Source organism: Eumetopias jubatus, unplaced genomic scaffold (genome assembly GCF_037043125.1).
Source record: "Eumetopias jubatus isolate StellerSeaLion01/CBP00866 unplaced genomic scaffold, mEumJub1_p1.0 scaffold_6, whole genome shotgun sequence".
Taxonomy (NCBI): domain Eukaryota; kingdom Metazoa; phylum Chordata; class Mammalia; order Carnivora; family Otariidae; genus Eumetopias; species Eumetopias jubatus.
Window position 1 is genome coordinate 81717056 of NW_028274812.1, and position 12038 is coordinate 81729093.

Consider the following 12038-nt stretch of genomic DNA (forward strand, 5'->3'; position numbering starts at 1 on the left):
CAAACTTGGAAGCAATCAAAATGTCCTTTAGTAGGTGAATGGATAAATTTGTGTTGCATCCAGAAAATGGAATAATGTTCAGTGCTAAAAACAAATGTTCTAGCATATTATTAAGTGAAAGAGCCAATCCAAATAGGCTACGTACTGTGTGATTCCAACTATACAACATTCTGGAAAAGGAACAACTGTGGAGACAGTAAAAAGATCAGTGGTTGCCAGTGGTTAGGGGAGGGAGGGATGAATAGGTAGAGTACAAAGGATTTTTAAGACCATAAAATAATTGATACAGTAATGGTATATACATGTCATTATACATTTGTCAAACCCCGTGAAATGTACAACATCAAGAATGAATTTTTTTTAAAGATTTTATTTATTTGACAGAGAGAGACACAGTGAGGGAGGGAACACAAGCAACACAAGCAGGGGGAGTGGGAGAGGGAAAAGCAGGCTTCCCGAGGATCGAGGATCGGGGAACCTGATTCGGGGCTTGATCCCAGGACCCTGGGATCATGACCTGAGCCGAAGGCAGACGCTTAATGACTGAGCCACCCAGGCGCCTCGAGAAGGAATCTTATTTTAACCTCTGGCCTGCGGGTGCTCATGATGTGTCAAATAGGATCATCATTTGTAACAAATCTACCGCTTTGGTGGGAGATACTGATAATTGGTAGGCTTGTATGTGTATGGGGGCAGGAAGTATATGGGAACTCTACTTTCCACTCAGTTTTGCTGTGAGCCTAAAACTGCTCTAAAAAAATAAAATCTATTTTTAAAAAATTCTTATAATGGAAAAAAAGGCTCATATTAGCTATCAGGCCAGGTTTTCTGCTACCAGCTGGTGTACTGCAATTCAATTCTGATACTAACCACCCTGAAATAGCATCAGACTCCACAGCTCTAAGGGCATGGTTCCCAACCAGATTGCCACCACTTTAGACACCAGCTGCAAGTTAGGTCCCCAGGCTACCCACACTTCTGGTCAACTAGCTACAAATCCAGGGGCTTTCTAAAACCCCCCCCTCCCACCACCACACTTTCCTTCAAATGCCAGTTGCAAGTTTAGAGGTCTCCAGGCCATCTATACTTCTGACCAATTGGCTGTAAATCTGGGGTTCTTGTGATCCTTCTCAGTTTCAGTAATTTGCTAGAATGAGTTAACTCAGGGAAGTGCTATACTTAGGATTACAGTTTTATTGTAAACAACATAAATTGGGACTAGCTAAATGAAGACAACATGTTAAGTTGAGGTCTGGGAGGGTCCTGAGTATAGAATCTTGTGCCCTCTCCCTATAGAATCAGGGCACATCACTCTCCTGGCACATCAATGGGTTAACCAACCAGGAAGCACCCCTGTGCTTCTGTTTCCAGAGTTTTTTTTGACATTTCATGACACAGGCATGATTGATTGAACATTGGCCTATATGATTGAACTAAATTTCCAGCCTTTCCCCTCTCCCCAGAGGTTGGGCTGGGCCAAAGTCCCTAATCACATATAGTCTTTCTGGTGACTAGCCCCTCTCCTGGGCGGTCTCTAGCAGAAACTCTAGTGTGTGAATCAAGGAGCTTATAAAAAACAAATACAGTCCTGTCATTGGAGAAATTCCAAGGGTTTTAGAATCTCCCTGACAGGAAACCAGGACAAAGACAAGACAAATTCTTTATTTTACAACACCAAGTTTTTAAGAAAATGGTAGCTCTTGAGATACCTACTAGTTTTTTTTTTTTTTAATTTGAAAATGTACCATGGAAAGCTGAGGTGACTGAAAAGTAATAAAGATTGGAAGATTTAAGAGCAAAACTGATTTACTGATCTCTGTATCAACTTGGTATTTTAACTATTTAGACTATATAGCTATTTAAATCTTAATGCATCATGCAGTTAGAATTTTATATCTGATTTTATGCATAAATATATTGCTCCTGGTAAAAAGGAGACAGGAATTTACTTGGAAAGATGAGCTAGTAGAATAACATAGGACCCTTTTCAGTTTTTATTACCTTAGGTTGTCAAAATAAATTACCTTGAAAACTTTTTTTCTGGGCTATACTTTGCTTCATTGGACTCATTTTTTTCTTCTAATAGCAAGTTATTTCACAGTGTATCCACTTTCTGCAAGGAAGTGCTTACTTACATGTTTCTCTTACAGATTGATTATACCGGAACAGACCCTTCTAGTCCCTGCAATAAATGTTTGTCTCCAAATGCGACACCTTGTATTTGTACCATTAACTTCACACTGGAACAGTCATTTGAGGTCTGTATTCCCAATGTGTTAGAAAAGCCCTGCTTTTAAAAATATTGATATTTTATTAAAATTTTTTTACCACTTATTTCATTTTTGTAGAGAAGTCCATATCCTTTTGAGGAAGATTGTTTTGTTTGACTATTGCATTATGCTGTCTGGTAATTAAATACATGTATCTATTTAAATAGTTTAGTACTTTATAAACTAAATTTAAAACATTTTATCTTTTCACTGGAAAATTTTATTACTGTACAAATCAATGTATCATTTAATCAAATAAGTTTGCTTACTTTTAATACTAAAGTAAGTTCACTTTGGAAATTTACTAAGTCATTCATTATTTAATTGTATTATTTTTCTGTTAGATATGAATTAATCATAAATGCAAACACGTAGTGGAAACTTATTGATCTTTTATGTCTTGATAAGCAATTAGAACACTACTCTGTGTATGTGTGTGTAGTTGTGTATCTTTTGCATTCATAACTGTTACTGGAAATTGAGCAGATGCTGAAGTACATAAAGATTCAGAATAGGCATGACAAGACCAGTTTGTGCTTTCCTTTACCTAAAAATTGAGCTTAAAAATTGTTTTATTCTTCAGGAAGCAAAACTACTGTAATACTTATCAACTTTTTAGATTTTTCTACCCTTAAAATTTTCTTAAAGGCCTGGTAGACTTCTGTAGTCCCCGGTAGGTAGTTGCCATCTAGTGGTTGTAGATGCTCTTGCCCTGAAATAAAGGATAATAACACTCTTAAAAAACGTGAAAATAAATTTGGGAGAAGACAGGAATTTACTTTGTTTCAGCAGAAATAACATATAAGTTAAAAACATTAAAAATTCAGATTTTTTCACTGTGATGAAGAAAACTGTAAAGATGGATGCATAAAGTTCTGCTTTTGTCTGAACAGGCAGAATTGAGATAAAACAGACTTGTAATGATAAGAAAGCTTCAGTAGTTTCCTTCCCCATCCAAAAACATCTATTTCAGAACTTCTGTTTCTGAAAAGCCCATTCTTTTATGGGCTTTGTGTTCCTTCACAAGTCCAAACTTTGCACTGGACTAACAGCCTTTTCAAAGTTATTTTGTCTCAGTATTCATTGAAAGGATTTCTTTTTCAGTTTATCAGTTGAATTTACTGTACTGGTTCTTAATTGAGATGATCTTTTTTTAAGCATATTCTTTGTTTCTGTGATATTTTTGATAACCAAAAATAGCTTTTATATAAACATTTTTTTTATATGGAATGGGAAAGTTTGCATAATTTGACCTTTGAAAATCAAACTTTAAATAAGTAATTGTGTATGTGAAAATAGCAAATCAAATAAAGCCTACTTAAAATGTTTTTTTTTTTAATTGAGTTATTTTTGATTATAGACTATAGAGGTAGCAACCAGAAAGGAGAAAATAGCTTAATGTTTTTGGTACCTCTTAAAACCCTAAGTCATTCAAGATGGTTTTGCGGTGCCTTGTAAATAATTGTAGTGTATGTAGGTCACCCTTCTTTCCCAAGTCATTCCATATTGGCTCCTCCAACTATATTGAAGTATTTTTCTTGGTTGTTATGTATTGATTCATTATCTTAGATACTTTACTAATTACTAATTTATTAATTACTAATATTATATAGTATCTTGTTGAGAAATGTATTATGTCTCAGTTCAAGTTCAGAATTTACTTGGGCAATAAATGAAAGATTGACCATTATCCCTTTGAAAAGTTGACTGGGTGGAGACCAATCTGAATTGGAGAAAATTTGAAGTTGAAAATAGGATAGGCTAATAGATACCTTGAGGGCTTTTTTTTCATGCAAGTAGTACTTCTTTGAAGTCTTTAAGGATATTTCAAAGTTTATTCTTGAATTTTTGTAACTACCTTCTTTAACCTTATTTATAATTTGTAGTGTTTTAGGTTGTTAAGAATTGGTGGGATTCACTCCAGGACTTGTTTTTAGTTATCACAAATTCTAAATTAGTAAAGTCCAAATGACACAGCTTTTATGTATGCATGAAACAAGTTTATACACAGTAGTTTCATATGAAAATTTTTCCCTTCTCTTTCTCTAGGGCAATGTGTTTATGTATTATGGACTGTCTAATTTCTATCAAAACCATCGTCGTTATGTGAAATCTCGAGATGATAGTCAGCTAAATGGAGATTCTAGTGCTTTACTTGTAAGTAAAATGATGGGAATATGAAAATATGGTAGATATAAATAAGAATATGTGCTAATAGCTTAGTTAGAAATGTTAAATTTAATAATGTTAGGAGAAAATTAAAGTGTTACTTGTTATTTGTAGCTTGTTTAGTGAGGGTTTTTATTTTTTTATTATTTTTTAAAGATTTTATTTTTTTATTTGACAGAGCAAGAGAGCACAAGCAGGGGAAGCAGCAGAGGGAGAGGGAGAAGCAGGCTCCCTTCTTTTTTTTTTTTCTTCAAGATTTTATTTATTTGAGAGAGAGAGAGCTCGAGAGATTGAGCCAAGAGAGCACAAGCTGAGGGAGAAGGAGAAGCAGGCTCCCCGCTGAGCAGGGAGCCTGATGTGGGGCTTGATCCCAGGGCCCCGGGATCATGGCCTGAGCCAAAGGCAGATGCTTAACTGACTCAGCCACCCAGGTGCCCCAAAACAAGCTTCCCTTCTGATGCCCAGCCTGGTTTGGGTTAGAGGATCTTAGTTCCCTGACTATTGTTCAACTTTTCATAGTAATGGTTGGTGCCCAAGTATTTTATGTTATTGCTGCCAATGCAGCAAACCTTCAAGAGTTCCAGAGCTACTTAGGATTTCTAGAAACAGTGAATCTTTTAGAATGCAATTTAGGACTATATTGTGACCAGAATGCTCCTGGTAAGCATGTATCTGCTCTAGGTTATCTTTACTGGTTTTATTGCTAGTTCCTAATATTTGGGATCTCAAGAAATAACAAGTCTATTTAAAGATTCTGGTCAGGTCTGCAATATTTTGCAATACCATGTGAGGTTTTAGGACTCAAATCCAGAGAAGGTGATGTTCTGTGAGACACACCAAGTTCTTAGATCTTTCTGAATTTGTTGAGTGGGATTATAGATTGGGCGGGCTTAGAGTTGTTCTACAATTCTTTTATTCAGATACACCCTATCTTTGCTAAGAGCAAAAGAAGCTGAGAGTGAATCTTTTCCTACAGCTTGCAAGCAAAAAGCTTTTAGCCTAGACTAGAAATTGATGAATTTGTTTCTGTAAAGCCCAGACAGTAAATATCTATGGTTTTGCAGGTCATATGGTCTCTGACACAGCTACTCCCCTCTGCCATTGTAGAATGAAAGTAACCCGTAGACAATACTTACCATGAATGGGTGTACTGTTCCAATAAAATTTTATTTATAAAAACAGGTGGTGGGCTGGATTTGGCCTGTAGTCTGTTATTTATTGGTTCCTGAGCTAGACCAAAATACACGATTTTAAGACCAGGTGGCTTTCAAAAATTTTAAAGATTTTAAAAATGGACAGATTGAAGTCTAAGTTAACTTAAAACATTGTGTGTAAGGTCTTTCACAATCTGCTATCAACCTACCACTCCATTCTACTTCATTGTTTCCAACTCTTATCTTTAATGTACCTTTGGCTTGGCTGCTTTGGGTGATGTATGCTTCTCCCTAACCATTTCTGGGACCAAGTAGTCTGCCCTCTTGGCATTCACATTTTATTTGCCGAGGATGCTGGTTTAAGTCTTGCCCTGGAGGTCCTCTCACCTGGAGGCCTACTATCGTCTATAGTGTCCTTGGATACAAAATAACTTCTCTACATATTTAGTTCATTCATACCCTATCCCAAGTCACTTCTCACCTAGCTTAACAAACTCTCCCCACATCTTGCATTCCCAACTCTCTCCACATTATCTGCCCTGGCCCTACTCTCAGGCCATTTTCTTCATAGTTGCTATAGTCAAGTAAAATCTCAGGATGATCTGAACTATGCATAATTCTCCAGTGTTATCATATGTCATTCTGCTTGTTCCCATACTCTAATTACATTCTAATTTTACCTTCTCATAAATAACAAGTTTTTTCTCAGTGGCATGTATTCTCTCTGCTTAAAACCCTCTTCTGCCTGCTTGTCACCTATTCTTTTTTAGGTCTTAACTTATGTGATACTACCTCCAGAACAAAGTTTTCCTTATCATAGATTCTCAAGTAATTTATTTTGCCATCCCCCATTAATTATTTGGCATACCACTTTCATACACTTACTGCAATTTGCAATTATATATTTACTTATTTGTCTTCTGTTTTCCCGATTATGCTGTAAACTCATGAGGGCAAGGAGCATTTTAATCACCATATACCAAGCACCTTGCCAGTGCTTAGCACATGGAAGGCATTTAATAAATACATGTTGGATGAATATAGACACCTTCATAATGGGTCTTATTTCATATAATGGTTGTATATGGATCTCTTTCCTCTATTATACTGTGAGCTGCTTAAAAGCAGGGACTTATTTATTTTTTCTGTGTCTAGCACCTTGCAGGATACACGGTTTATTAAGTACTCAATAAATGGCTTTCCTAAACCAGTTACTGAAAAGTATCTAGCATTGCTTAGTTCAGGGATCTCTGGTGCATAGGTAATAAATAATATTTTCCTTTCTTGTAAAACTTCCTGAAGAATCCAGTGGCTAGAATATATTTGCCCTACTGAGAGTTTATTTATATTTAAAACCTCACCCTCCCTCCTCCTTTCCTTTGACACGGAACCATGGGATTAACCCAGAATTACACAATTTGAGATTATCTAGTTGAACATGTTCATTTTCTAAGTGAAGCCCAGGTAAATTAAGGGACTTGCCCAAAGTTACATAGTACATAGGTGGAACTAGAGCCTCTAGTCTACTTTCAGTTGAAGATTCCTTTTATTATGTCACAACTGGATTGACAACAGACTGCTTCTTAATTTTTCTTGAGCAGAAAACTCTTCGTGATATGATTTTTGTGTTGATACGAAAATTTTTAAAAAGTCAATTTGATATATGCCTATATGACAGAATATTTGCAAGGAAGGGTTACATAAAAAGGTAATACGGTGACGTTAAGAAATAATTTGAGTATTTAAATGTGGTGTTCTAGTCTTTACAATACAGACTTATTCTGTATGCACTGCAAGTGAGACACATACAGGGATTGAATTTTTAATCAGTAATTATGGCTAGCTCATAGTTCTCCCAGGGGCCTGTGGATAATTTTTCTCTTCTTTTCCTTCTAAACATTAGAATCCCAGTAAGGAATGTGAGCCTTATCGAAGAAATGAAGACAAACCAATTGCTCCTTGTGGAGCTATTGCCAACAGCATGTTTAATGGTATGATATAGATAAAAACAAAGATACAGATTATAAAGATAAATTGGAAAATTTGTGGAATTTATTGATATTAATTTGATAGTCTGATAAACATGAATGAAGTTGAGAAATTGAGCAGCTTTATTTATTTATTTATTTTATTTTTAAAGATTTATTTGAGAGAGAGTGTGCGCAAGTACGTGTGCATATGCAAGTGGGGGGAGGGGCAGAGGGAGAGAATCTTCAGGCAGACTCCATGCTTGGCGCAGAGCCCGACTCCACACGGGGCTCCATCTCACGACCCGTGAGATCATGACCTGAGACAAAACCAGGAGTCGGATGCTTACCTGACTGAGCCACTCAGGTGCCCTGAGCAACTTTAAAATAAATATATCAGTTAGTTATTTAATGGGATGTTATAATGTTTTGTGACATTTTTTTGAGAATTCTTATATTTTAAGAATGAATCTCTCTGGGAAGAAGCAGAGACATTCTGCTAGCCTTCATATTTCATATATGATAAAATAAAAGCCAGGCTGCCTTTTCCACCAACTCTGAATGTTTATACCAATACTAAGAAGGTATAGTTGATCATTTAAAGCGGCACTGTCTGATATTCATAAAATGTAAATCATCAGTGTGAGACATGTATGTATGTTAACATTTTCTAATAGTCACATTAAAAACAAAAGCAAGTGAAATTAATTTTAAATAATATATTTTATTGAACCCAAATACTACCTTTTTACCTATAAATGATATTCAGTATATAAAATTTATGAATAGGATATTTTGTGTCCTATTTTTTTGTATTGAGTTTTTTATTTCTGAAATATATACTTACAAAACATATTCATTTAGACCAGCCATAATTTCAGTGGCTCTGTAGCCGTGTAGCTAGTGGCTACCATATTGGATAGCACAGATAGAGAAATGCATAAGCCAGAAACTATTTAGGAATGTGGTTTTTAAAGGAAAGGAGGAGAAGCAGATTTACCCTGCAAATTATTTTATTTGGGTTAATATTAAAACATTTGACCTTACTACATATCAGTTAGCCATGTAGGAGAAGTGATCTCTAACTGTATTGAGGAAAGAAAAGTCCATCTAGGATTATAAAGTTACCATAGATAATTCACATATAAGTAAATCAAGAGCAAATGTACATTATATGCCTGCCTACTGTGTTACAGACACTTTTGGGAGCAGATACAAGATCCTTATTTCTCATAGAGTACAGTAGGTGCTATGGATTTTCAGTATTTTGCAGTATCTTCTTTTTTCTATTTAGATACATTAGAATTGTTTCTTGTTGGCAATGAATCTTATCCTACACCTATTCCTTTGAAAAAGAAAGGTATTGCTTGGTGGACAGATAAAAATGTGAAATTCCGGAATCCCCCTGGAGGAGAAAATCTAAAAGAACGATTCAAAGGTAAAATTTACTAATATTTCTTTAAAATGTGATATAAGCTAGGAGTTTTAATGAGGTACCTAAAATTTTCGATCTTTAGAATCTTAAAAATGTTTATGCTTTTTTAAAAAACAACTTTTCTTAACTTCATACTGATTTAGGTAAAATATGTTGTATGTTCTAACGTACTGAAATTCTAACGGAAATGTATATGTACTTCTAATCTTGAATTTTTCTAGTATTTTCTTATAGGCATTTCAACCATTGTCTTTTTTTTTTTAAGATTTTATTTATTTATTTGACAGAGAGATAGAAAGAGGGCATAAGCAGGCAGAATGGCAAACAAAGGAAGAGGGAGAAGCAGGCTCTCCGCGGAGCAGGGAGCCCGATGTGGGGCTCGATCCTAGGACCCTGGGATCATGACCTGAGCCAAAGCCAGCCGCTTAACTGACTGAGCCACCCAGGTGCCCCTCAGCCATTATCTTTTAAAACTGCAGGCAAGGGACGCCTGGGTGGCTCAGTCGGTTAAGCAGCTGCCTTCGGCCCGGGTCATGATCCCGGGGTCCTGGGATCGAGTCCCACATTGGGCTCCTTGCTCAGCAGGGTGTTTGCTTCTCCCTCTCTCTCCCTCTGCTTGTGCTCTCTCTGTCAAATAAATAAAATCTTAAAAAAAAATAAAATAAATAAAACTGCAGGCAAATTTCTTTTAAACAGACCCAATTTTTTATTATAGTTATTAATTAATATTTATTTTTGATTCTGTGCCTCAGTTTCACAGTGCTGCTTTTTGGTATATACTCAAGGGCATACTTTTAGTATTTTTCTAATGGAGATAGTCTTCAAATCTTTGTAGTTATTTGTTGTTACATGAGGAATTGGTTTGTCTCTAAATTTTAAGACTTTATTAGAATATATTTATACCTTTGAAAATACGAAAAATACTCAGATTGTGTATTGTATATTTTTGTTTTATTTGAGTGAATTTTCAGTGAAACTCTTAATAGAATTGAATGTTTTGTTCCCTCCCCTCACTCCCCTTTTTTTTAAGGTACAACAAAGCCAGTAAACTGGGTTAAACCAGTGTACATGCTGGATTCTGAACCAGATAATAATGGGTTCATAAATGAGGATTTTATTGTTTGGATGCGTACTGCAGCATTACCTACTTTTCGTAAGTTGTATCGTCTTATAGAGCGGAAAAGTGATTTACATCCAACATTACCAGCTGGACGATACTATTTGAATATCACGTACAGTATCCTTTTTTGGCCATGTGCACAGATTCATAGAATTTGAAAGGAGTGTAGTTCAGCCTTATCTCAGTTATGTGAGATGATAACTCTGTTTTAGTTTTGATCTCTGCGTTTTTATAAGAGTATGTGTGTATATATGAGAAAGTATCTTTTCATTTTTATCTTCCAGAAGTCTTAAATTTTGATATACTTTGTACTAGAATTCAAGCATATTATTTGGTAACATTATTTAAGATGCTGGTTTTCAGTTTATTATTAAGCTAAATATTTCTACAATGGAGATTGTAATTGAGCTTAATTCAAAGGCCAGTGAGCATAACTGATGCTAAATAAGCATTGGTGGTAGTGGGCTGTTTTAATATATATTTTTAGATATTAAAAATCAGTGGATGTTAGTTATTATCAACATAATTGTTTATAACTATTGTTCAGTTCATAGTACCAAAACATTTTTATCATTAGCTGTATTATTCCACATTAATAATTCAGGTGTACTTTTCAGTGCTTATTAATATCATTTATTTCATTCTAATTATGTGTTAACATTGTACTAAGTACTGTCTGTGCATTGTTTTATTTAATTGAAGCATTATGAGATGGGTATCATCTCCATGTCATAGATAAGAATACAGGAACATAGAGCATTTAAGTAACTTACCCAAGGTTGTACAGGTAATAAGTAGAAGAGTTGGGGTTCATAATCAAGCTATTGACTCCAAAGGCCATGACTTTACTGTCAGCCACGAAACTACTATAGGCTGTATCCCTAGCTACTTTACTCAAGTAGTCAGACCAAGCCACATTGGCCTGGATACAGTCTTTCTTAGCTGGAAATATTGGACACTACCTTTTATTCTAAACACAGTCCTTATATTTTTTAATCTATAGCCCACTGCTTACATATATCATGAATGAAAAGTTTCTCAAATATTAGCATTTGAATGTTTGCTAATGATCTTTGCATTTTTGAGTTTTCATAACCCAAATTAGCCATAAGTGTATAGTTTCAGTTTTATAATGCATTAGCAAATGGTTAAATTAATAGACCTAATTTCAAAAGAAATGTCTTTTTGGATCTTTAGTCTCTTGATTTTGCACCCGAGTATGCAACTGAATAAGACCTGATGGTGACAGGCTAAAAGTAGCCAAGTTTTGGAAACTAGGCCCGCATGGGAGCAGTTTTACACAGACAGATCCACTTGAAGTCCTGATAGAACACTATCCTGAGGCTATTGCCAAAGTAGAAGGCAACTCTATCACAGTTAGCATCCAGAAGATCTAGTAAGGTCTAAGGGCATATACAATCCTGTAGAGTATAATAAAGGGAAGTCTTTGGAGTACTCAGTACTTTGTCTTAGTTAACAGACTATTTGCATCCCAGGCACTGAGAAGAGAACTGTCAGGAGGAATGTAGGCTCTCAAAGATTGATGAGACTGGAATTTTGGTCTGCAAAGCATCAAGGGTAATTACAGAAATTACATATAAGGTGGGAACCTAGATATTAGAATTAAGACAGAAGCCCATTTTGGGGGGTTGGGATGCAGAGAGAGGCTAGATGGGTGATTTGATACTTTGTCCCCCAGAGTGTTTTATTAGTTAGAACTGTTATTATAGTCATTCCTGCTTCAGGTTAGGAATGATTTAAGAAACTGGCAGGGCCTGCTGTTTGGAGTAATAGGGTTCATCTGTGGGAATGGAAAATTGCAGAAGGTAGAGAAACAGATGGGGCCTAAACTTGATTCAGAAGATGCTTCTGAAAAGGTTGTAAACCTTTCATGTAGGGATTTAGTTCTGTCTTCTCTGCCCT

General features: G+C 35.6%; 1 protein-coding gene across 2 annotated transcripts in view; it reads left to right on the forward strand.

The window, feature by feature from the left end:
* Positions 1-12038, forward strand: part of CDC50A (cell division cycle 50 P4-ATPase accessory subunit A) — a 32544-nt gene that overhangs the window by 17164 nt on the left and 3342 nt on the right. For both annotated transcript variants that reach the window (XR_015768343.1, XM_028097636.2), the window contains exons 2-6: positions 2151-2258; positions 4320-4427; positions 7497-7584; positions 8855-8998; positions 10026-10232. Coding sequence is in view for 1 of the 2 variants with exons in the window: in XM_028097636.2 (XP_027953437.1) it covers positions 2151-2258; positions 4320-4427; positions 7497-7584; positions 8855-8998; positions 10026-10232 (655 nt within the window). In the remaining variant the exon portion in view is untranslated. The remainder of the gene's footprint in view (positions 1-2150; positions 2259-4319; positions 4428-7496; positions 7585-8854; positions 8999-10025; positions 10233-12038) is intronic.